This window comes from Dreissena polymorpha, chromosome 10, assembly GCF_020536995.1.
Source record: "Dreissena polymorpha isolate Duluth1 chromosome 10, UMN_Dpol_1.0, whole genome shotgun sequence".
NCBI lineage: Eukaryota > Metazoa > Mollusca > Bivalvia > Myida > Dreissenidae > Dreissena > Dreissena polymorpha.
This window is the reverse complement of record NC_068364.1, coordinates 80,636,971-80,661,282: the sequence shown is the minus strand read 5'-3', so window position 1 is coordinate 80,661,282 and position 24,312 is coordinate 80,636,971. Positions and strand designations below refer to the sequence as shown.

General features: G+C 36.0%; 1 protein-coding gene across 1 annotated transcript; it reads left to right on the top strand.

The window, feature by feature from the left end:
- The first annotated feature begins 14,134 nt into the window (after positions 1–14,134).
- On the top strand, positions 14,135–18,945 carry LOC127848291 (uncharacterized). Its single transcript, XM_052380666.1, has 2 exons — positions 14,135–15,258; positions 17,871–18,945. Exons 1-2 carry the CDS (start codon positions 14,163–14,165, stop codon positions 17,957–17,959), a joined length of 1,185 nt encoding a protein of 394 aa, XP_052236626.1. The 5' UTR covers positions 14,135–14,162; the 3' UTR covers positions 17,960–18,945.
- The last annotated feature ends 5,367 nt before the right edge of the window (positions 18,946–24,312 follow it).

Sequence of the window (24,312 nt, the reverse complement as noted above, 5' to 3'; positions counted from 1 at the left end):
CGTTTGCTCTTTCGTTTTAAATCGAACAACTGTATTTATTTTTACCCACAATGCCAAGCTGAAACAACGTAGACAACGATTTACATGTTGTAAAAGACCTATAGATAACAGATAGCCCGATAAGGCGCGAAGTTTCCAATCTGTGTTATCTATAGGTCTTTGATTTTGTTGAATATCGTGACACTAATCATCCTTTGTATAAACGTTTCCATTTATAACGCTTACGGTATTTCGGATTCAGCTAAATATTTATCTATGGTGCCAAACACTCGCTTCATCTGTGCGTATATTATTACTATCATGCTATTATAATCTATAATATTTCATTTGAATGGTGCCATTCATCTGTGTGTGTGTGTGTGTTTTACATTTACGACCCTTTTTATACCCGAGTACACGCGCCATACGTTGGATTTACTCTTTCAAGACGGTAACTATACCCTGTCGAAGTTATAATCGTTTTGCTTTTTTCGTTTGATACATATACCCTATTGCATTTCAGGGGCGTTTCTGAGGCTATTTCAGCTAAAAGCACGATCGAGCACCGAAGCTGCGATTGTGGGGTATGTGCGGGAGGGGTTTTTCCCTCCTGCTGGGGAGGTTTTGGGGGCCTCCCCCAAGAAAATTTTGGACAATTCATTGCAGATGGTGCATTTTGGTGTTATCTTTTAGCCACGGTTTGGCTTTTTTTTCATCATTGAAAAATAATAATAAAAAATATGAAAAAGACCGATAAAAGGAAATATTTTATTAAACATTGTCAACAGCAAATATACTTTCGACCATACTTTATTTGCTAAGTTTAAGAGTCAATGCTTATAAACCAAGAAGCCATATTGCGAGGGAGAATGGATCCGTAGTTGCATAGGTGTGCGAGTGTGTTCAACTCTATTGCTGGCGGGAGTATGGGGTCCTCTCCTAGAACTTTTTTTTAAATTTCTTTGCAAAAGGTGTAATTTGGTGTTGCATTTCAGGCACATTTTGGCAATGTTTATCCTCGAATTTTAGCTTGATAAAAACTGAGAAAAATAAATATTTTCAATAAACATTACCAACTGCAAATATATTTTTGACCATAATCTATTAAGTTTGAGTGTCAAGGCTTTAAATCAAGAAGCCTATGACTGCGAGTGAATGGGTATGTAAATGTGAGGAAATGTTTGACTCCTGCTTCCTCCCCAAGAAAATTTTGGATTTCATTGTAGAAGATGCGTTTTGTTGTTATCTTTCAGCGACATTTGGCAATTTTATTCCTAGATTTTTTTCCTCTACAAAGTTAAGGATTTTTCATGGAAACCTTTCTCATGTCCGTTTTTTTGTTGCGACTCTGTAAAAATGTAGTGACACGCCCACGGCGTGTGTATTTGTTTAGACGAGTTGTCAAACCTGGTGCGATGTAGCGCCAAGAACTAAGCCCGTCATTATTTTCTGCTGAAACTGATTTTATTTGGGATATTTAGTATTAAACAGAAAATTAAATTCGTTTGTGATTAAACTGTAAAAGAAACACTCTTTGAATGTAACAACAGCATGCTCGCTGAGTCTTGAGCGAGCATACTTAACTTTTATTTAACTCGTAGATCTACCAATCGACTAACCTTAAGCGAAATGTAAAGCTGTGAACATTTTCCCACTTATCTGTCAAAAGAGCTAGCTTCTGAGTATCATCTAATGAACATGTTTTGCTGACGATATCTCTTAAAACATTCGCCGACAATTTGAAAATTTGCGCCTTGTAAACATTATTTAGTACCGGTGTCCGAATATTGGTTCCCCCAAAAATGAAGGGCGACAACACAGTCGTATAACGAGTAAAGTCTACACAGTCATTATTACCCCTCGTCAGTGAAAAAAAGACTACTTCGTATGTTTGGAGTTAAGTCTGTGTTGTGTTTTGTACCCACTGTTTTTTTTTCTCTAAAAGTGGACGTCTTGTTTGCTTGTTTACATATTTATACCGCTACCCCCTTAGCACTCACTTTTTATTGCATTTATTGAATTTTAAGAGTTTTCATTTGTTTAAGTTTGAAACTGAATTATACGCACGGGCGTACTGACTACTGCCGAATGCCTAGGTACGACCCAAATGATTTGGGTGCATATGCTATATTTCCGTTAGGTACATATGCTCTATTGCCGTTGGGTTCATATTCTATATTGCCCTAGGGTACATATGCACTTTGTCGTTGACCAATAAAGCTCTTACAGTCATTACGTGGGCACTGTAGATTACTAAGTACTCTAATGCATACTTTAAATAAGTCTTTATTATTATAAGAGTTGAGTCAATTTGAAGATCTTTAAAGACATTCGATGCAGACATTTGAATGGTTAAATATTTTTCAAATTGTGATTTTAAACAGAAAAATTATAACGATTCCTGCCTATGCTGTCAAACAGTGAAAGTTGGGGCCAAAATTCGACCCCATTTCCAATCTCAAAACTTATATACATTTTGTATGCGTATTTTTTCCTTAATGACTGTCCAAAAGTCCCAATTAAAGATTTCATAAATAATAATTTGTGTTTATTTATCAAGCTGACTTTAACCTTGGTGAAAATGTAATGTTACAAACTCACAGAACTTACGTCACACGAGATACGTCAAGTGAGAAATCACTTGAATAAAAATAAAAGTACGGAACTCTGGCTAAGCCAGAAAATGAGCACAATAGTGAGAATGGTTTGGTCGCCTTTACCCCTGAGTTTATTGAGCTGCTTTTGCTAGCATGTTCATGAGAACTAGCGGGACCGATATGCTGGTCATATTAACCAACATATCGTTGAAACTCATATTTTGAAATAGTTGAATACGTACTATATTAAATCTGTTAAATGAAATTAAAATATCGAAATGCATTATTTCGTGATAAATTTAAATTGATCCGTGAAAACTATCCCAACAATTAGATCGCATGGAAACAGATTCTAAAGGTACGAAAGATAAGTGGGCCCTCTCAGCTACTTAGGCATTGCCATGGTCCGTCTCTCCTATCAATACAAACTCACATGATTCCCCGCAGTGTTATTTACGCTATACTACCTCAGTGTGTGTTTTTTTTTTAATTTGTTGGTCTGGAAGTCGAAAATAATCTATTTAAGTTTCAAAGAAATGTTACAGCCTAAAAAGATGATACTTGAAACACCGCATGCTGTTTTTACTATGTATTCCCACGGAGTTCGGTCTTTTCCCTTGTCAATAAGATCTATCTTGCCAGAGACTGTAAGCTGGGATCATAGTAATTCGGACAAGGTTTCAATGTAAAGTTTATAAATTGCATGCGGCTAGTCTGGGTTGTATGAAAAATGTATTTGATGTAAACAATAAGTTTGACTGGATGCAATTTATTGAATGAACGTATATAAATAACGTATTATAACAGGTTGAAAACATCTAAAACAATTATATTAAATGAATATCGCATTCAATGAAAACATGCAGCCATTGTATCGCCAATCGGAGATTTAAAGGTATATTTTCTTTTTGTACATTTCTTTCACATAATAACATATAAACATTGTGTGCAATTTGCAAAACGATTGTTTGCCATTCGTGCCGAGAATGTACACACGTTCATGTTTATTATAATTTCTTTTGGATAAACCGCATATGAAAAAAAATCGAAAACGGGCTCTCGCTAACGTTTCTGAGACGGACAATCATATTCCACCAATTATGATGTTGTTACCCCAATTTAATAAACTTATACAGGTCGGGTGCCTGTGTGTTTCATTCTTCGTCGGCGTTCGCGGAAACGCTCTGGATATCCACGTGCATTGCATGCTGAGAACGAAGTCTATCACTGACTGGTTGATGCTGTATCACGCCGTGTGCGACATAACGTCACTTTACGTTTGCGCACCAACGTTCGTTGCCATAAACCTTGACGTTAGGAATCGTTTTGCGTCTTCGGCTCTTTGAAAGATACATCAATCTGCACTAATCGCGTCATTTATAACCAAAGCAATACTGATTGGTGAAACGACTTAGCTTCGGTATAAAAAGACAATACGGTACCTCGTGTTGAAATGCATATGCTCACTTAAAAGCGTGCAAAGTGGCTGTGAATAACGGCCCTAATCATCAATTTAGTTTAAAGTTCTAACGTCAATTAAAACGTCAACGAACTACTCAACTGTGTCCTCTTAGAACGATACATTTAACTACAGACATCTATTGTTATGGTGTACTTTGCTGCAACGTCATTGTATATACAAATACGTGTATTGTCTGCGGTAAAACTGGATTGATGCTTAAAACCCAACCCAACCAACCATCAATTCTAATACTATAAAAACTATGTCTAAGACGGCTTCAAATAGTGCCGAACTCTACAGAAAATCCAAAACATACGTGACATTGAGTCATTAAACATACCCGCCAACAATAACACTCGAAGAAATATGGAGACCAAACAAGTCCAACAAACACGGGCGTTCTCAACAAGGATCAAGGAGAAGAATACCACGAAACTAATGGCCACTGTTGCCGCTGTGTGTGTGGTATTAACGACTTTATCAATTATTGGATCCATTAACAAAACTAAACCTGCAGAAACCACTTGTGTTTCTTCTGACTCGTGTGTATTTCTTCAATAATTTCGCTAGCTCAATTTTATATGCTTCAATGTCAAGTACATTTAGGAAACAGGTCAAAAACGTGTTTCGCTCATAAGTTTGTGTACATAAACACCTTAACACGTACAACTGATATGAAATGTATAATATATCAATACTATTAACAACAGATAATTTATTGGCATATTTTTGAACGCGAAATTTCTTTAGAGATCTGCAAAAATTTAATTTAAAACTTAACGGGCTCATTTTTTTGGAAATATCATTCATATTTGTACCAGGAATAAACGGCCTTATACTGGTCCATGCTTTCATGTTAGTAAGTTAAATTTAAGTTATCCGCAAATAATTTTTTAAGCATTTCGTCAGAAAATTAAAAATGCAAAAACATGTGTACATATTTGTTTTGAATAACATACTATAGTTTAAGTATAAATGCACGTGATAACAATTTGTCTTATTGCAAGACTTCTTGTACAAAGTTTATTTAAGAAATAGTAAACCCCACTGAGGTCCCTATGGCATCATAGTGACCAGACGGGCAGCCACAAACCGTATATGGATCGAAGCCGTGGGTGTCTCTATCGCATTTTACAGACTGAAACCGGTCATATAGACTAAGAAGGACCAATATCTCTGAGGTGTAATATTTGAATTTATGAAAATTTTACATATTATGGATAGGGCAGCATATTCTAGAGAAGTTGATAAAAGCAACACTAACCAATAATTAGCAATAAAATGCAAACACCATTCAAATGTGCCTCCATAGCTCAGTGGATAAGGCGCTTGCTGAAATCCAGAGGTCTCGGGTTCGATCCCGGGTCGGGGCACATACATGCCAGTCATGTTTCAGCGGAATGCTGACTGACAAATAAAGGCTTAGCTCGGCATTAAGACGTGTTTGTTTTTGTTTAAAAAAAAATAAAAATGATCATACCCTGTAAGTTTGTAAATTTATTGTATAACCATCAGGTATTATAAACAATTGAAAGGACACCGGGACGCGAGATCAACAGCGTTTAAACATTGTGATCGACACAGGCCCAATGAATTTAAGTTTAGCAGTTGCTACTAATAGAGAGCCTATGCTGCCTAAATGTTTTCATTATCTGAGTGAATTAAACGTTAGAATCACTTCAAGCAATGATCAATATTGAAAATTATTATCTGCAGTGCTTGTGATGCTTTTTTGAAAAAGTATTCACTATGTATGTAGATTATTATCTTAATTGAAAATCTCACGTGAATGCAAACTAAATTGTTGAAATCAAACTATTTTTTAAGTTAACCATTACTAAAATTACAAAATTTGCGAATTTTTGGCACTGATTTCTCCCTGCTCCTTATCAATTCAATTAATCTAAGTCAAAACTCATCTTCGAACGCAACGTTGACAAATGCCACTGGGATTATTAGTATCTCTTTGGCGATAGTAGTTGTGAGCTATATATCTCGGAACAAGTTTAACAGCTGCAAGATCGTCTGAAGCACTCCTATATTATGACAATTGGCAATATTTACCGTGACTGCACTCTAATAGCTTTGTTTTAATCGGAATTATTATAAAACATAGTGATACTCTTCGAAGGCATAATATCTCGACCAAGTTCGAGAATCAGTCAGATCGTATTAAGTACCTCTGATTAATAGCCTTTTAATTATAAATTCGCCAAATGAACCTTGTCCCGCTCTCAGACTCAACAAGTGAACACTAATCAGTATTTTATTTGGTGATACTGTTTGTGGACATGGGCTCCATGTCAAGATTTATTACCAGAAGTATCGCCTGCATGAAGCACCAACGTGTTCTGAAGTATGACCCTTTCATTCTGAAAAAGTGGAGAAAAATACCTACCCTATCCGCATACAATACCATATATATATAATCATATCATCATCAAATTTAATCACCCAGCCATTTAAATTGACGTATTAAATGATAAACTGACTTGCGTGTAAGCTTTGTGAACATACGGCTTTCGCATGAAATAACGTGTCTTTCAAAGTGAACTGTGTAGAGCGTAATGTATGTACTTATTTTGCCTTTATACATGTACCGTATCTTTTCTACCACACATATAATTGCACTACGAATATTGCATGCAAGTGTGTGTTATTTGAGTACTGAATTATTGCATGTGGTTTAGATGTAAGAGAGATGCAAGTTCTATAATTTGCATACATTAAAGGGGCCTTTTCACAGATTTTGGCATGTTTTGAAGTTTGTCATTAAATGCTTTCTATTGATAAATCTAAACATTTGCTTTAAAAAGCTCCAGTAAAAAATCAAGAATATAATAATAATAATAATAATAATAATAATAATAATAATAATAATAATAATAATAATAATAATAATAATAATAATAATAATAATAATAATAATAATAATAATAAATAACCCTCAACGGGGCTCGAACCACTGACCCCTGGAGTTCTGGAGTAAAAAGTCTACCACTTAGACCCCTCGACCATCATGCAATAACAGCTGTATTTTATACTATATATAAGCAATCCTCGTAGTTTCCATAAATATAACGACAACAACAGAACTTTCCAAATTATTCAATCGTTTCGCGTTGCAACGCTTTATAATTTTCAGGTTTTCAAATCGTCAAAAGATGCATATAATGGCTATATTAGAGCATGGTAAATGTTCAGTATTACTGTTGCATCACAAATATCACAACTAAATCGAAAATTTGCGAATCTGAACCAACCTTTTTACATTTTGTCAATTTATCAAAACGTGAAATGGCCCCTTTAATATCAATCACGTGCGTGTGTGTCTTTCGCTATCGTCAAATTGCTCAAAGGTTGCAACATACTACTTTATGACAGAAATCTTGAGCTTGATACTGTATCAGCGAAAGTGTTCATCATATGACTATAGATAAACGCAAAACGAGGGTCGACCCATCATCACAAAGTCCAAAAGGTAGAATTTATGGGAGCATGAAGAGAAATACAGAATAATCTTACGAAATGATAGACTGTGAAAACGTAATTATACTAATAAAACTATCAGGTGATATAATTCAACGAAAAAACAAACACATTTTCAAACTTCGCCAAAAATTGAACTGAGTCCTTGGAGCGCAGTGCTTATTCAATCAGATATGGTTGAGACGCCACAGTTAAATCTTGTTACAAACACCAATTAATATTTTTCATTAATTTTAACAGATACTTAATAGATTAGTAGTCTTATTATTTGTGTGTATTTAGTTATTCTGAAAACTTTGCTAGGGCCTCTATATTTTCACTTTGGGTTAGCTATCAGTCGTTTAGATTGCTGATATCTGACATTTTCGCTGGCTGACCGTACTAATTTTCATGATAGCTCAAAAAGATTACTTGTCAGTTGCCGTTATGATAGCAATGATATATAATATTTGTTAAATGACAATGCAATTATAAATTCGGACAGTTATTTTAGCTAATATATTTTTATCAGCCTTTTCGTAGAATTACCACTTATATTAAATTAAATGGACATATACATTTGCTACTAATTGCATTTGTTTTGAAAGAATGGAAAAACGATAGCACATATCGAAATTTAAAATGCATGCATGTGAAATAAAAAAAAATGTCTACGATTAATGGACAACAATTAATCGCGAATCAAATACTGTTTATGTTGATTTGTTATTGAATGATTAGTAACATGCGTAGTACCAACTCAGTTATATATTGTAATTATTATTTAATTTCTACTCCTAGTTGTGTGCCAATGTACAACAGAACATTACATGTAAGATATTTCAAACTATGTTACCACACTACACATATAAGGTCATTTTTGTTTATAATCTACTTTTCTTAAAACTAGTCGTCGAGTTTTAAAAAGAAAATATATTAGGGCACATATATGTATCGATGGTGTCGTCCCGATTGTCCCACATTTAGAAATTCAATACACCGTACAAATAGGTGTGAAGAGGCGTAAGATGGGTAATACAAGTGTAAAAAATATCATGTCTAGGATTTATTATGATTAACTACGATCAAAGTATAAAACGATAATTATCTATTGTTTGTCTGCTGTAACATAAATACAATTTAAATTTAAAAAATAAGATAAATAAAAACTGTTATTTTATATAATTAAATAACAGTTGAACATCTCAAACATGCATTAATATATATCCATGCGTTATCAATAAATTAACCTAACTTCACTTTTTTCAAAATTCCACGTTATTTATTTACTAATAAACACGAAGGGATGAGCATTTTGCTTGACGGATTCAGATTTGTATTTTAATATGTATACTTGTATACTCATTGATCTTATAACAGTGTTACTTATAACTAAGTAGTGTTAGTATGCCATTCGAATTAAAGTATACAGAATCTTTATTCAGAGGGGAGATTAAATAACGGATTGAATGATTGATGCTTTGAATCGAAATATTAAGATTAAATGGAGATTGTTAAATAAACAAATTACCTGAGATTGTTTGATTTTTTAATACATTCATATTTCATTTTTATAGGTATTAAATCGATTGGTGATTAAATATAAAATGTTAATAAAGTGTGTCTATATTCCCTCTATTGGAAGAAAATAAAAATAAAATATTTATCGAGAAACACTTTTGTGTTTATGTTTTGTTAATTTAATCAAATAAATACACGAAATAAATACCCCTTTTCGAGCCCCAGATATGCGACTTACCTGTATGTTCCGTTATCGATATTTTACTCTTAAAATAAAAATGTGGGACAATCGCGGTTCTCGTGATGACGTCACACTCATGCACTCCGAGTATTTTGTTTTACTAACATTACTGCGCTTAAAAATAATTACAGACACGACTAAAATAAGGAAACAAAGTTTTATTGCATTTAAAAATCTTACTTCAACTGAAATAATACAAATTTATGCCTATTCTGTGTATTGTTTAGGTACTCTTCATTAAACTTGCACATAAATTGCAGACCACTGAGCTAGTATTAACACATACTTTCATGTACTTGATTTTTTTAACGAACATTCTTTTACGTTTTCACGATTCCAAGAAAATTGTGCATGGAACAATCTGGGCGCGCACATCGTTGAAATAGGTGACATGCCGATATCTACATGTTCAGTGGGTATACCCTGTCCCTATTGGATGCTAATTTTATCAAATCTTTTAATAGTAACATATATGCTAAAATTTTATTTGAACAAATTGCGAACCTTTTTTTTCAATTCTTGAGCACGTTTTCGTGTCCGTGTTGCTCAAAAGAAGATCGACCGATAAAACAGAAACTTATTAAATGGTAAATAGAAGTTATAAAGAAAGGTAACATTAATCTTTCAGTGTCTCTAAATTTGTTCAGTGAATCGACTTTTCGAAATTTTGTTGACCTCATTGCCTATTGCCATCGAGTACTCTCGCTTTTCGGATGTGCCCTCTCGACTCAAGGTAAACAACGCGTAGTGTATGTCATTTGCGGTGTGTATGGAACTATCGGCTTTGCGTGGTTAAAGACACTGTAAATAAACAATTTTGACATGCATTTAACGGGAATTAAATAATCTTTTAAAGGTACATCGTTTATTGCGGCACCGTTTGAATTAATCCAGAAATTATTTTAGTTGTTTCCTGAACCGCTCGACTCAAGGTAATTGCAGGATAACAAATACATTCGAACAGTATGGGCACAACGAGGCATATACTGGCAGAGGCAATCTTGGCTATTAGAATGTTAAATCTTCCTTAGATTTCCAAAAAAGAAAGCATAGCTATGCAAATAGATCTTAATCAGATGTTCAAAGTAGAAAGAAAGACAATCTTTTAGATCTTTTAGATGCTCAAATAAGAATGGCAAATCTTGGCAAAAGTTCTTCATAAGATGTTCAAATTTAAATAATGTCAAAGCAATAGATCTTCATCTTCTATTACAATTAGAATTCATAGCTATGCAACATATCTGCATCATATATTTTCAATAACAATGCATAGCTATTTTCATACGACGTGTTAATCGGAAAAGATTACGCGGTAATGTGTGTACTATTTCAAGATCAAATCATATGTGTGCCCTTTTTCTGCATCAGATGTTCAAATCAAAATGCATAATTAATGAAACAGACTTTTATCAGAAAATCAGCTTGCATCGCTAGGCCATTGCATTATGATGCAGTAGATCTCTACTAAATGTTTTAATCATAATACATTTCAAACGCTAGATTTTAATCGGATGTTTGAATAAAAGTACATAGCTATGCGCTGGGTCTTATTTAGACATTACAATCAAAATCGATGGGTATACATTAGATCTTGAACAAATGTTGAGATCAGAATGTATAGAAATGGAGAAGATATTTCCCAAATCATTAAAACATAGTATTCACAAGATCTGTATCAGATGATAAAATTAGAATGCAAAGCTAAGCACTAGATCTTCGTCACATTTAAATCATAACCAATATATATGCCAATTATATTAATCAACATTTATTTGACCCAGTGAAAACTCAGAGCATATACATGAATGGGATCTTTATCAAAACTAAACATGTGTATGTAAGGCCATACGATATACATCACAATTCATAAGATGTTCGAATAAAAAGAATGGCTACGCACTATAAATTGATTAGATGTTCTAATAAGATCGCGTGGTATTGCACTAGATTCAAAGCAAGTGATTAAATGAACATGTATAAATATGCACAAGATTGACCTCAGATGCTCAAAACGGTCTGATTTTAATATTGGACGAAGATTTAGCGCATGCATATGCATTCAGATTCCAAACCTTTAAAAGATTTAGCGCGTATATATTTGATCATCTAATAAATATTTCGGCCTAGCTCTGCATTCTGATTTGAACAACTGATGTAGAGTCAGTGATAGCTATGCATTTTAATTTAAATATCTGATGAAAATCTTAAGAATCAATATATTTGCATGTACAACTCGGGCATTTTTTTATTCTGTTAAGAGAATGACAATTTCATACAGAGATTTTTTTTAAAGACCTCACGGTTCTGTTTAAATGACTTATTTTGAAACATCAAAAGTTAAGGTCATAGACTCGGAATACTCAGGGTTAAAAGGCGATTCAAGTAACCAACCAGCTAATAGATAACCAAGATAACATTTAAATGTGCACTTATAACTTAATATAAATGATATACTTGATATCGACATCGACAATTTAAACGAACAATAGGATACAAGTAAAATTATTGTAACGTGTAATTTTAAAACGTTTTATCAATTTTATTATTTCTTTTTTTTTCAAAAATTCACATGTTGATTTACTAGCATTGATTGATTATCGAAAATATCAAAGATATTTGAAAATATATTTTCCATACAGACATGAGATAAACCTCATCTATCTGATTTCGCGACAGATGGTTTTATACTCGTTTGATTTTGCTCTTTTATACATGTAACTTGTACTTTTATTTCGTCCACCAATTTGGAAAAAGTGAATTAGTCGATCCGTGAACGGGCCCCTAAAACTGTTTGTGTGTACGTGCCTGAATTTGTACAAAGTGCTACGGGTCAATAAAGTACTTGCAAGTCTATCTATCTATCTATCTATCTATCTATCGATCTATCTATCGATCGAGCGAGCGAGCGAGCGATCGAGCGAGCTAGCTAGCTAGCGAGCGAGCGAGCGAGCGAGCGAGCGAGCGAGCGAGCGAGCGAGCGAGCGAGCGAGCGAGCGAGCGAGCTAGCGAGCGAGCGAGCGAGCGAGCGAGCGAGCGAGCGAGCGAGCGAGCGAGCGAGCGAGCGAGCGATCGAGCGAGCGAGCGAGCGAGCTAGCGAGCGAGCGAGCGAGCGAGCTAGCGATCTAGCGAGCGAGCGAGCGAGCGAGCGAGCGAGCGAGCGAGCGAGCGAGCGAGCGAGCGAGCGATCGAGCGAGCGAGCGAGCGAGCGAGCGAGCGAGCGAGCGAGCGAGCGAGCGAGCGAGCGAGCGAGCGATCTAGAGAGCGAGCGATCTAGAGCGAGCGAGCGAGCGAGCTAGCGAGCGAGCGAGCGAGCGAGCGAGCGAGCGAGCGAGCGAGCGAGCGAGCGAGCGAGCGAGCGAGCGAGCGAGCGAGCGAGCGAGCGAGCGAGCGAGCGAGCGAGCGAGCGAGCGAGCGAGCGAGCGAGCGAGCGAGCGAGCGAGCGAGCGAGCGAGCTAGCGAGCGAGCGAGCGAGCGAGCGAGCGAGCGAGCGAGCGAGCGAGCGAGCGAGCGAGCGAGCGAGCGAGCGAGCGAGCGAGCGAGCGAGCGAGCGAGCGAGCGAGCGAGCGAGCGAGCGAGCGAGCGAGCGAGCGAGCGAGCGAGCGAGCGAGCGAGCGAGCGAGCGAGGAGCGAGGAGAGCGAGCGAGCGAGCGAGCGAGCGAGCGAGCGAGCGAGCGAGCGAGCGAGCGAGCGAGCGAGGAGCGAGCGAGCGAGCGAGCGAGCGAGCGAGCGAGCGAGCAGAGCGAGCGAGCGAGCGAGCGAGCGAGCGAGCGAGCGAGCGAGCGAGCGAGCGAGCGAGCGAGCGAGCGAGCGAGGAGCGAGCGAGCGAGCGAGCGAGAGAGCGAGCGAGCGAGCGAGCGAGCGAGCGAGCGAGCGAGCGAGCGAGCGAGCGAGCGAGCGAGCGAGCTAGCGAGCGAGCGAGCGAGCGAGCGAGCGAGCGAGCGAGCGAGCGAGCTAGCGAGCGAGCGAGCGAGCGAGCTAGCGAGCGAGCGAGCGAGCGAGCGAGCGATCTAGCGAGCGAGCGATCGAGCGAGCGAGCGAGCGAGCGATCTAGCGATCTAGCGAGCTAGCGAGCTAGCTATCTATCTATCTAGCGATCTATCGATCTATCTAGCTATCTATCTATCTATCGAGCTATCTATCTATCTATCTATCTATCTATCTATCTATCTATCTATCTATCTATCTATCTATCTATCTATCTATCTATCTATCTATCTATCTATCTATCTATCTATCTATCTATCTATCTATCTATCTATCTATCTATCTATCTATCTATCTATCTATCTATCTATCTATCTATCTATCTATCTATCTATCTATCTATCTATCTATCTATCTATCTATCTATCTATCTATCTATCTAAATTACAGTTAGTTTAAATGCATTTGATTGACGTGTTCCCGTTTCTTATCGAAAAATCAAAAATAGCACGTCTCATCTTTGGACTGAACACTTGGCTTTATGTAATTCGGTTGCTAACTGCTTAAAGCAAGATATATACATGATTAGTAAGTTACATGTTCTAGGTTATTCGATTTCACAAATGTTTGAATAACGTATAAAAATAGCTAAATATTGTTTGATTTAGTCACTGCAAAATAACAACGTAAAAACTATATTGTTGCGCACACATGTCGATACAATAATTGCATACCGCAGTTTTTGCGTCTCAAAATTTAACATGATTTGTATGATATTTTAATTGCATTCCTTTATTTTGTACATCTTTTATGTGTTGCTATAATTTCAATACCGGTCAATATAAGCGCTATATATTTAATATGTATCCCTTTAATAACTTGAAAATCAAGACTATATACGATTTGTACCGCTTATCGAAAGTTTAGTTTGTCGTCGACCATGGCTCCTACGTTAGGTCGAGCATTTGCGATGTTCATCGTAGTCTCCTGCGGAATGCATGTTGCGAGATCGCAGGAGGAATTAGTTATGATATTGGCCAAGGAAGTAGGTATGACATTTGTCAAGGATGCGGTCCATTTTGTTTCATCGAAGATCTTTCCAAAACTTGCATCGTTGATCGGAATACCTGTCGAGGAGGATACCGCTGCGCTTATTAAGTCCGCAACTAAGACTATGGAGCAAAATTTAGAAAACATTAGACAAGACCTAAAAGCGGATGTAGTACTAAGTGAAAACATGGCATTTTTGCAAACATATTCTGCAAGTATTATGAGCACTATGGAAAACATAAGAAGATATATAGCATATCCAGATCAACAACAGGACAGCAAGGAGAATTTTATGGACGACTACAAAGCAGACAACATGAGAACAAAAACACGCGACCTGCCTAGATTGCTTACAAATGACATTATTGGTCGTCCAAATTTAATATCATTGGTTCTCGACACAAATCATTGCAATATCACCCGTGCGACATCATTTTTTGAGTACTGCGCGCGCCTTGTTTCATACGGTGTCTTGGCTGAAATACAGTACACGAGATTTCAAAACAACAATTCTGAATCGGAATTGTCGCTAGTCATAGACTTTTGGAAGCCTAAGGACGATCAAATAAACAATGCTTTTATATCAGCAATCGATGGGTGTAAACAAAAATGGGCGTCGGTGGCAATTGATGATTTGAAAACTGCTCCAAATGCCGATGCCTTGTGGGCTGTCAATAACAAGTGGGTTCCATGGCTTTACAACGACGTGATTTTTTCATCAGGACGAAGATCATTTAGATTTGCTTACAGTAGTACAGAGTTAAGGTCAGTTGTAAAAGATAACCTTCGCTACTCAGTATTTTATAATAATAAAACAGTAGAGTACGAAACGAGCGATGTTCTGACCGAAAAAAAATTTTTCTTTCGAGATGCAATTGATAGTAAAGTCGACGTGGAAGCTGCAAAACATGTATCCGATGCCGTTGAAGCATATCTTACAGACAGAGGTTACGCACATGAAAACATCATTGTATTGTTTGACGAGGGAGGACAAGTTACAGAACATATTTCGCAAGGTAAATATGGCCGTATATTGTAAATGATATATTTTGGAATACGCAAATGATTTGTCTTAAGGTATGTCCATATGTGAACTTACACGTTTTAACAAACACATGCATGTACATTATTCTGGTAAATTTTCAATCGAACAATTTGACAAATAAAATGCTTTAAGAGCTCCCGTGTAGCAGCGATGATTATACCGATATTTTAGCAAATGTCATTGAGCTATATCATAAATGTTCTTCGTACGTGCGTGCATGTAAGATTGCGTGCATAAATATATTTTTACGTGAAACCTCTGAAACCAGTAGAGCGAATTTTTCTTGACATATTTCCAAAAAGTTCCTTTGTTAGTTCTCTGAAGCTTCTTCAAATTGTTCCGGTCCGCTGCAAAAGTTTTAAATTTGCCACCATAGCTTTTAATTCATTTTTTCAATTACATGTATTTTTATGTTAACAAAGGTTCAACGTTTCTTGTTAGAAATATTTGCTAGAATCTCAAAATATTCAATGCAATTATCTTTATAAATCGGCAATAGAACATGGTGACTAGGAGGCCATGACGTTTCCCATTCATGTCTTTATTGACATTTTGAAAATGAATGGCTTTCAAAATTATTTCAAATAAATGGCAATTGTTTGGCTCTATATCAAAACTATGCTAAATCAGATCGCTAACCTGAACAAAAAATCGGGCTGTGAACATGACCATTGCATGTTTTATGTCTTTTATTTGTGACGGTGTGTTCTTGTTACTTGTTACAGGACTCAAACTCGACGAAATGACCTACGGTATACTTGTCGTCACCTAATACAGATGTAGGGAAAGACAAATTAAACCTTGCTAGCATACACCATATTCAATCAATCAGTTCGATTGTGTAATTCGAATGTTTTTGCAGATAATCTATACAAGATGATGAAAATACACATCAAATCTGCAACTGATTAAAATAGCCGATATCACTAGGTGTTTGAAAAATGTTTAGTGTCAAAATCAATATGCTCGTCGTATACTTAAATTTCTATGCACATTTAACAATAAGGGACAAAATTGTCACAAAACCAGGTTTTCAATATAAAAAACAAGAGATGTGTTTGTAAGAAACACAATGCCCCATAATGCGCCGCTTTGAATTATTTTTTTGATCTTTGACCTTGAAGGATGACCTTGACCTTGACCTTTCACAACTCAAAATGTGCAGCTCCATGAGATACACATGCATACCAAATATCAAGTTGCTACGTTCAATATTGCAAAAGTTATGAAGAAGGTTAAAGTTTTGGTTAAAGTTTTTGATTATTTTTTTTACCTTTGACCTTGAAGGATGACATTGACCTTTCACCACTCAAAATGTGCAGCTCCATGAGATACACATGCATGCCAAATATCAAGTTGCTATGTTCAATATTGCAAAAGTTTTGAAGAAGGTTAAAGTTTTAGTTAAAAGTTGGGACACACACTTACACACACACATACAATGACAGACAGGCCAAAAACAATATACCCCCGATCTTTTCATCCGGGGGCATAAAAAGTCTGATAAAGGGAGACAATTCTAAATGTGCATTGTAACCCCCTTGTTTCAAATTCAATATATTTTTTACTCGTGGCGACCTTGATGTCAATTTGAAAAAAAAGTCTGATAAACTAGGGAGAAAGCTCAAAATGTGCATTGTTACTGATTGTTCATATTTAACCCCCTTGTTTCAAAATCAATCTATTTTTAGTCGTGGAGACCTTGACCTTGGAGATATCGACGTAATTCTTTTTCGCGTCACACCGTCCAATGATGGTGAACAAATGTGCCAATTGATTTTAAAATCTCACAATGAACGACATAGTAATGGCTCGGACAAGCTCATTTTTGGCCATTTTTGACCTTTGGACTCAAAGTGTGACCTTGACCTTGGAGATATCGATGTAATTCTTTCGCGCGACACACCGTCCAATGATGGTGAACACATGCGCCAAATGATTTTAAAATCTCACAATTAACGACAAAGTTATGGCCCGGACAAGCTTGTTCCGCCCGCCCGCCAACATTCGCCAATCTAATAACCAGTTTTTTTTCCTTCGGTTAACAAAAACTACCGAGTGGTAAAACTGCTCCGTTTTGTGAAACTTCCGGATATTTTAAGACGCTTATTTAATTATACCACAGAACATTTAAAAAGCTCTCTTACTTAATTAAATCATAGACAGTATAATCGATATCGGGACGAATCAATAATCCGCACGCACAGGGCTGTTAATGATCGTAGTATACCGTGCAATAGCAGCCTATATTATGATATTTTTGCAACATTTATTCTACTATGAACTTATGTCTATATCCGTTAAATAGGTTTTGGTCAGCTTCCGAGTATTCTTACATTTATAGCAAGTCGATCGTTACATGAACTTGTGTGCCCTGTCTACAAAAGTTATGGCACAAAACGGATTACAAGCTTATTTATAATTTTTTATTTGGGAACCTTTAGCAGCATATGCGAGTCCTCAGGTCTGCGTGGAATGTTTAAGTACATTGTTTTAAATTTACAAATATGAATCAAATACCAAAGTAGTCTCTGCTCGTGATTATAGTGTATGCATGCTTAATCTCTTGGTAACAATTTGAAGGTTCTCCGCTACTGGCGTTTACACTCGAAAAGATACAGCTGGATGACTACGCACCCGGTTTTGAGGGGGGACAGCGACTTGTGAAATAAGCGGGCAATTTAGGGTATATGTCTACTTGGAGAACAAGAGAACTGGTTCTGACAACAAAAAGGGACACGAAATCGGCTCTGGCGTCATGCTGTCATGCAAAACACATCTGATTGCTTTACTGGCTCTTATCGCTTCTTCATATGTAAACGGCAGTCGCATCTATGAAGCTTAACGTCATAAAAACATTCAAAGTAAGCTATCGGTCAACATACGTTCGATAATTGTGGACATAATGAAAACAACAAACAAGAAAGCAAGGAAAGCAACAAAATATGAAATCAATTCAAATGTATTTGTTTTCCTCTCAAGATAACCTTCTTTGAGAGAAGAAGGTATATATATGAATGCAATCAAATGCAGTTGGGTTTAAAGATATTTGGATAATACCAATACGAGTAAATGGAGATTATTCTACCAGAAAATTCTTAAAACATATGGTGACTCCTTACTTTTTGAATGTAATATCGAAAATAATATCATAGATGAAATTTCAACCAAAACACATTTCTATCGAATGTTCTATCGGCATGGTGTAAAGTTACTCATAATTTAGAAACCAAAATAAATAGTAAAATCATTCTGTGGAACAATAAAGACATAACTACTAACAATAAAACGTTCTTCTATAAAAATTGGTTTCAACGAAACATTATCAATTGTACGACTACAGAATAAACGACTTTTATTCTTTTGATAACTTATGCTACATATTCGGAATACCTACAAGTAATTTCCTGAAATACTACACACTGATCAAAAGTATACCCATACATATTAAAGCTGTAACCAATACAATTAACACACCATGTACTCAAAAAACATTCGTAGAAAACATAATGACAAAACAAAACAAGAGCACCGCCTTGCGGGTGCAGACCGCTCATCTATTTTTCTTTTAAAGGTGAAGGGACCTATCTCAATACTTCAATCACAAAGGAGGGAGGGGTGGGGTAAAGAGGGGTGTATAGTGTGGGTGTGTGGTCATTTATTACAATATCTTCCAAAAATAAGAAAAAAATACATTTTTTTGGGGGGGAGGGGGGTTTGTTGGGTGGGTTTTTAACAATTTTTATTTTTTATTTTTTAAATTTGGGGGGTGGGGGGGGGAGACGGGTATAGTGTGAGGGTTTAGTCATTTATTAGATGATCTTTAAAAAAAAGAGAAAAAAATTTGGGGGGGGGGATTCTGGGGGGGGGGGGGCGGGGCGTGGGGGATTGTTTGGGTGGAGTCTATTGTGGTATGTCAGGTAAAAGTTGTTATGCCAAAGTATCAATCAAATCTAATCATAAATAAAGAAGTTATGGCAATTTTAGCAAAATTTAATAATTTGACCTTGATAGTCAAGGTCATTCAAAGGTCAAGGTAAAATTCAACTTGCCAGGTACAGTACCCTCATGATAGCATGAAAGTATTTACAAGTAAGTTACTAAGTAAAAAAAGGGCCATAATTCCGTCAAAATGACAACCAGAGTTATGCAACTTTGCCTGCACAGTCCCCTTAAGATAGCTAGTAAGTGTTGCAAGTATGAAAGCAATTGCTTTGATACTTTAGGAAAAAAGTAGACCTAAACACAAAACTTAACCAAATTTTCAATTTTCTAAGTATAAAAAGGGCACATAATTCTGTCAAAATGCCAGTCAGAGTTAAATAACTTTGTCTGCACAGTCCCCTTATGATAGTTAGTAAGTGTTGCAAGTATGAAAGCAATAGCTTTGATACTTAAGGAACAAAATGGACCTAAACACAAAACTTAACCAAATTTTCAATTTTCTAAGTATAAAAAGGGCACATAATTCTGTCAAAATGCACGCCAGAGTTATCTAACTTTGCCTTCCCAGTCCCCTCATGATAGTAAGTAAGTGTACCAAGTTTGAATGCAATAGCGTTGATACTTTTTGAGAAAAGTGGACCTAAACACAAAACTTAACCGGACGCCGACGCCCACGCAGACGCCAACGCCAAGGTGATGACAATAGCTCTTTTTTTCAAAAAATAGATGAGCTAACAAAACAAACAAAACATTTTCTCACTTCAAATTTAAAACCCTGCCAAAATCTCATAAGCTCAAACTAAATGGCAAAACCTTTTTGGAGAAAAAGAATTTAATTGGAAATAAATATTTGTGATGCCATATAAATCAACTACTGATCGCACACTGAGAAATTTTCAATATAAATACATCCAGAGAATCATAGCTACAAATAAACACCTTTTTAAATGCAACCTATCCAACACAAATCTATGTGATATGTGTAGTGAACATATTGAAACAATAGAACACCTTTTCTGGGAGTGTAAACATATTCAATCTCTATGGAATCAATTGACAACCTTTCTAGAGAAACAACAATTAAATGTAAAACTATCTCTCTTAGACATCAGTTTAGGGGTAAATACCTTCAAAATACAAGAGGTTAATAACGCTGTTAATTACATAATTATATTAATGAAATATTTTATATTCAGCATGAAATACAGAAAATTAAGACCTACAATGAATTGTTTTATCAATGATTTAAAACTGAAGATTCAGATTGAAAAAGAAATCGCCCTAAACAATGACACTTCATATATATTTGAACAAAAATGGAAACACATTAAATTTTCATAAACAAGTCCAGTATGCTTTCTACCCACTATATGCAACTTATCCATATTCATCACTATTCTGTTTATTTTACAAACACCCCAAAAGAAAATAATACATATTTACCTTTTTTAATCAAAAGGAAACCACAAGAACAAACAAGTATATATTAGCATATCTTGTATAACATTATTGAAGATTATTGCTGCTACATAGTATCACTTTGTTTTATGATCATATACATGATTGTACACATTGTATGTCTTTTATTGAATAAAAAAAGAAGGTATATATATGATCAATAGTTTGAACATATATGCATGTATTAATTTTTATTACTCGATTGATGTGTCAATTATATTTGAGTGGTTTGTTTTTTATGCACGTATCTTGTGTGAAAATGTGTATCTTTAACATGCAGTGCAAGTAAAAATATTTGATCAGTAATATAGAAAAAACAACAACGACACACAATATGCTTTTTATTATTATGCCTCCCCCCCCCCTTCGAAGAAGAGGGGGTATATTGTTTTGCACATGTCGGTCCGTCCTTATGTCCGTCCGTCCGTCCACCAGATGGTTTCCGGATGATAACTCAAGAACGCTTAGACCTAGGATCATGAAACCTCATAAGTACATTGATCATGACTCGCAGATGACCCCTATTGATTTTGAGGTCACTAGGTCAAGGTCACGGTGACCGGAAATAGAAAATGGTTTCCGGATGATAACTCAAGAACGCATATGCCTAGGATCATGAAACTTCATAGGTACATTGATCATGACTCGCAGATGGCCGCTATTGATTTTCAGGTAACTAGGTCAAAGGTCAAGGTGACTCAACTTAGAAAAATGGTTTCCGGATGATAACTCAAGAACGCTTACGCCTAGGATCATGAAACTTCATAGGTACATTGATCATGACTCGCAGATGATCCCTATTGACTTTCAGGTCACTAGGTCAAAGGTCAAGGTCACTTTGACTTGACACAGTAAAATGGTTTCCGATGATAACTCAAGAAAGCTTACGCCTAGGATCATGAAACTTCATAGGTACATTGATCATGACTCTCAGATGACCCCTATTGATTTTCAGGTCACTAGGTCAAAGGTCAAGGTCACAGTGCCAATATCGTATTCACACAATGGCTGCCACTACAACTGCCAGCCCATATAGGGGGGCATGCATGCCTTACAAACAGCCCTTGTTTTTTCATGGTTTGGTTCGAGGGCAATAGGATGTAACAATCTATCCATAATCTATCTAGACTAGTATATTCTGTGGCCATTCTAAAATATCAAGCAGATAGCTCCACTATATGGATAATTAAACAACCGATAAATATACTAAATACCAAACATATCAAGCAGATTGACAGTAATTATTTACTGAATTTCCATGTATAACTTAATTTGTCCTATTACTAGTTATGGTTGTCTGAATTTCAATTGTTATCTACGGTTCGTGTGTCTGAGAATTGTCCCCGCAAAAGGCGAAGGGATATAGAGTTTGCGTTACCCGTCCATCTGTCACAAAATTTTGAAATTGGCGGTGGTACCAATTCAACGAATTTGTTTGTTAGTTATGGTTTTCTGATTTTCAATTATAACCTGCCTGAAGTGCGTTGTATTAACCTTAGGTGTATTATTCTTGTAATTGTGAGCTTATCTGCATTCTGTTCAGATATATTTTTTATATTACTATTATTTGTTCGAGCAGTTTAATTTACAATGAAAGATACTTTGTGATGCAAATGAAATAAAAAAATTATGTCAAAAATCCATTTGCATTGTATCCCCCAAATATCCCCTGAGTTACAACACGGCATTGTAATGTGTTTTGGAGAAAAGAGCGATGCACCGCGAGTTTCTATTACGATTATGAATGAGTGATGTTATGCTTAAAATGAAACTAATATGTCAGTTCATGCCATATTCGTTCTACATGCCTAACATGATTCTGAATGAAAGGTTCTTGTTTCATATTGGCTCATAAGTTAACTGCGCTTGACCAAGACCCCACACTTTTGTTACCAATGCTTATTTGTATCTGTATTATAGTCACTTAATAAAAGCTCGTATATCCTATATCACGCTGTGTTATGTCGTTAGTATAAAGAAAGTCAAGTTGAATAAACTCCTTTTACATGGGACTTTGAATAATAATTACGATAACACATCAAATAGTGCTGTATGCCATAATATGAAAATTATTGATGTACTCATGCCAAATACTAATTAATTTAAAGTGAGGTGTTGTTAATAGTAATTATTTTTAAAGAAAACGTTCCTTAACATTGTTTCGTAATGCGTTAGAGTAACATTTGTTATGTATTCACATATCTTGAACACTTGTATTATCAACTAAATATGTTAAACGAAAAACGTATATAAATCCGGTTGTCCAATGTAAAACATACTAGTTCATGATTTTGCATACATGTATACTATACATTGTAGTTGGTAATCTGATAATGATAATTTAGAGTGATACCTTAAACTCAATATGGTTATAAGATTAGGTGCGGTCACTTTCATACAAATACAGCAATATTGTATGAATATTGATCGTGAATATGTATGTTGATTTATTTAAAATTTTGCTGCGAGATGACTATAATTCGCCGGCCGCGGCCACTGATCACACAATTAAAATCAATCAACAACGCAAACTGTTAATTGAAGTTAGGATCCCTTCTTTTAATTCATTCTCAAGAATAAAGAAAAAAGCATCTTCTTCAGTTCGCTAATTGATCCGACGATTAACACGCGCGTGAAATGTTTTTTTTTTCTTTTCGCGAAATCCTAGCCAACGATACTGAAAGCTTAATTTAATTACCAAAAGAAAAAAAAACTGGATTACAAACAAAACTTTAATAACCTATAACTCATGAATAAGATCTAAATGAAAGGAAAATTAAACAATTGAAAAAATCTACACAATCAATATTGAAATAAGTGTAACTGAAACCGTTTTTGGATCGAACGATCATAGCATTTATTATACTGTAATGTTGTTTTAATCAGAGACATAGATCTATGTGTCCACATATATCTATCCGTTTTGAAATAATAATATTTTATAAGGTTTTAACTGTTTGGAATACCAAATTATACAAGAATATTTTATCAGCAAAAGCCTTTCAAATAAACTATTCAACAGCATTCTCGTCGCGATTTGGAAGTTCTTAGCGCTATTTCTTCAACGATCGCGGCATTATAAATTCTTATTGTAAGTAAATAAAATCGAGATTTTATAAAAACATAATTACTCAGGTTTCTATGAAACTTTGTTTTATAAAAATCGGATCATTATTGACCAAGTTACAGCCGCCTTTCTATAGCGCCGTAACATTTTCGCATAACTTTGCTCGATAATCGTAGCCGTTGCTACTGACGCGTCGCTATCTTATCGCAATCGTGATACACCGGCTATCTCCGGACTACTCCGATTGATTCATGGAATAAATCGTCTGCTGATCCTAACTTCACTCACTCACTCACTGCAGGGGTGTCAATTGTCCCAAATTTGAAATCCGGAAAATTAAGCCGTAGGATAAAGGGTGGAGAGGGCCCAACCCCCCGAGCCCTAGCTTATTGTTCTTTTTTTCTGCGTAAGCTGCATAAGCCAGCTTTTCACCTTAGCCTGACCTTTGTAAGTGTCCAATAAAATTCCAATAAAATTTCCCGCGGCTAGGTACGAATGAATACACTTCATTTATTCCATTGGCTGATTTGAGTATACCACCAGAACATTGGAAAC

Coding starts and splice junctions, on each gene's coding strand:
- LOC127848291 (XM_052380666.1), top strand. CDS start 14,163: ATGTTCATCGTAGTCTCCTGCGGAATGCATGTTGCGAGATCGCAGGAG. Junction 15,259..17,870: donor TACAGAACATATTTCGCAAG/GTAAATATGGCC, acceptor AACAATTTGAAG/GTTCTCCGCTACTGGCGTTT.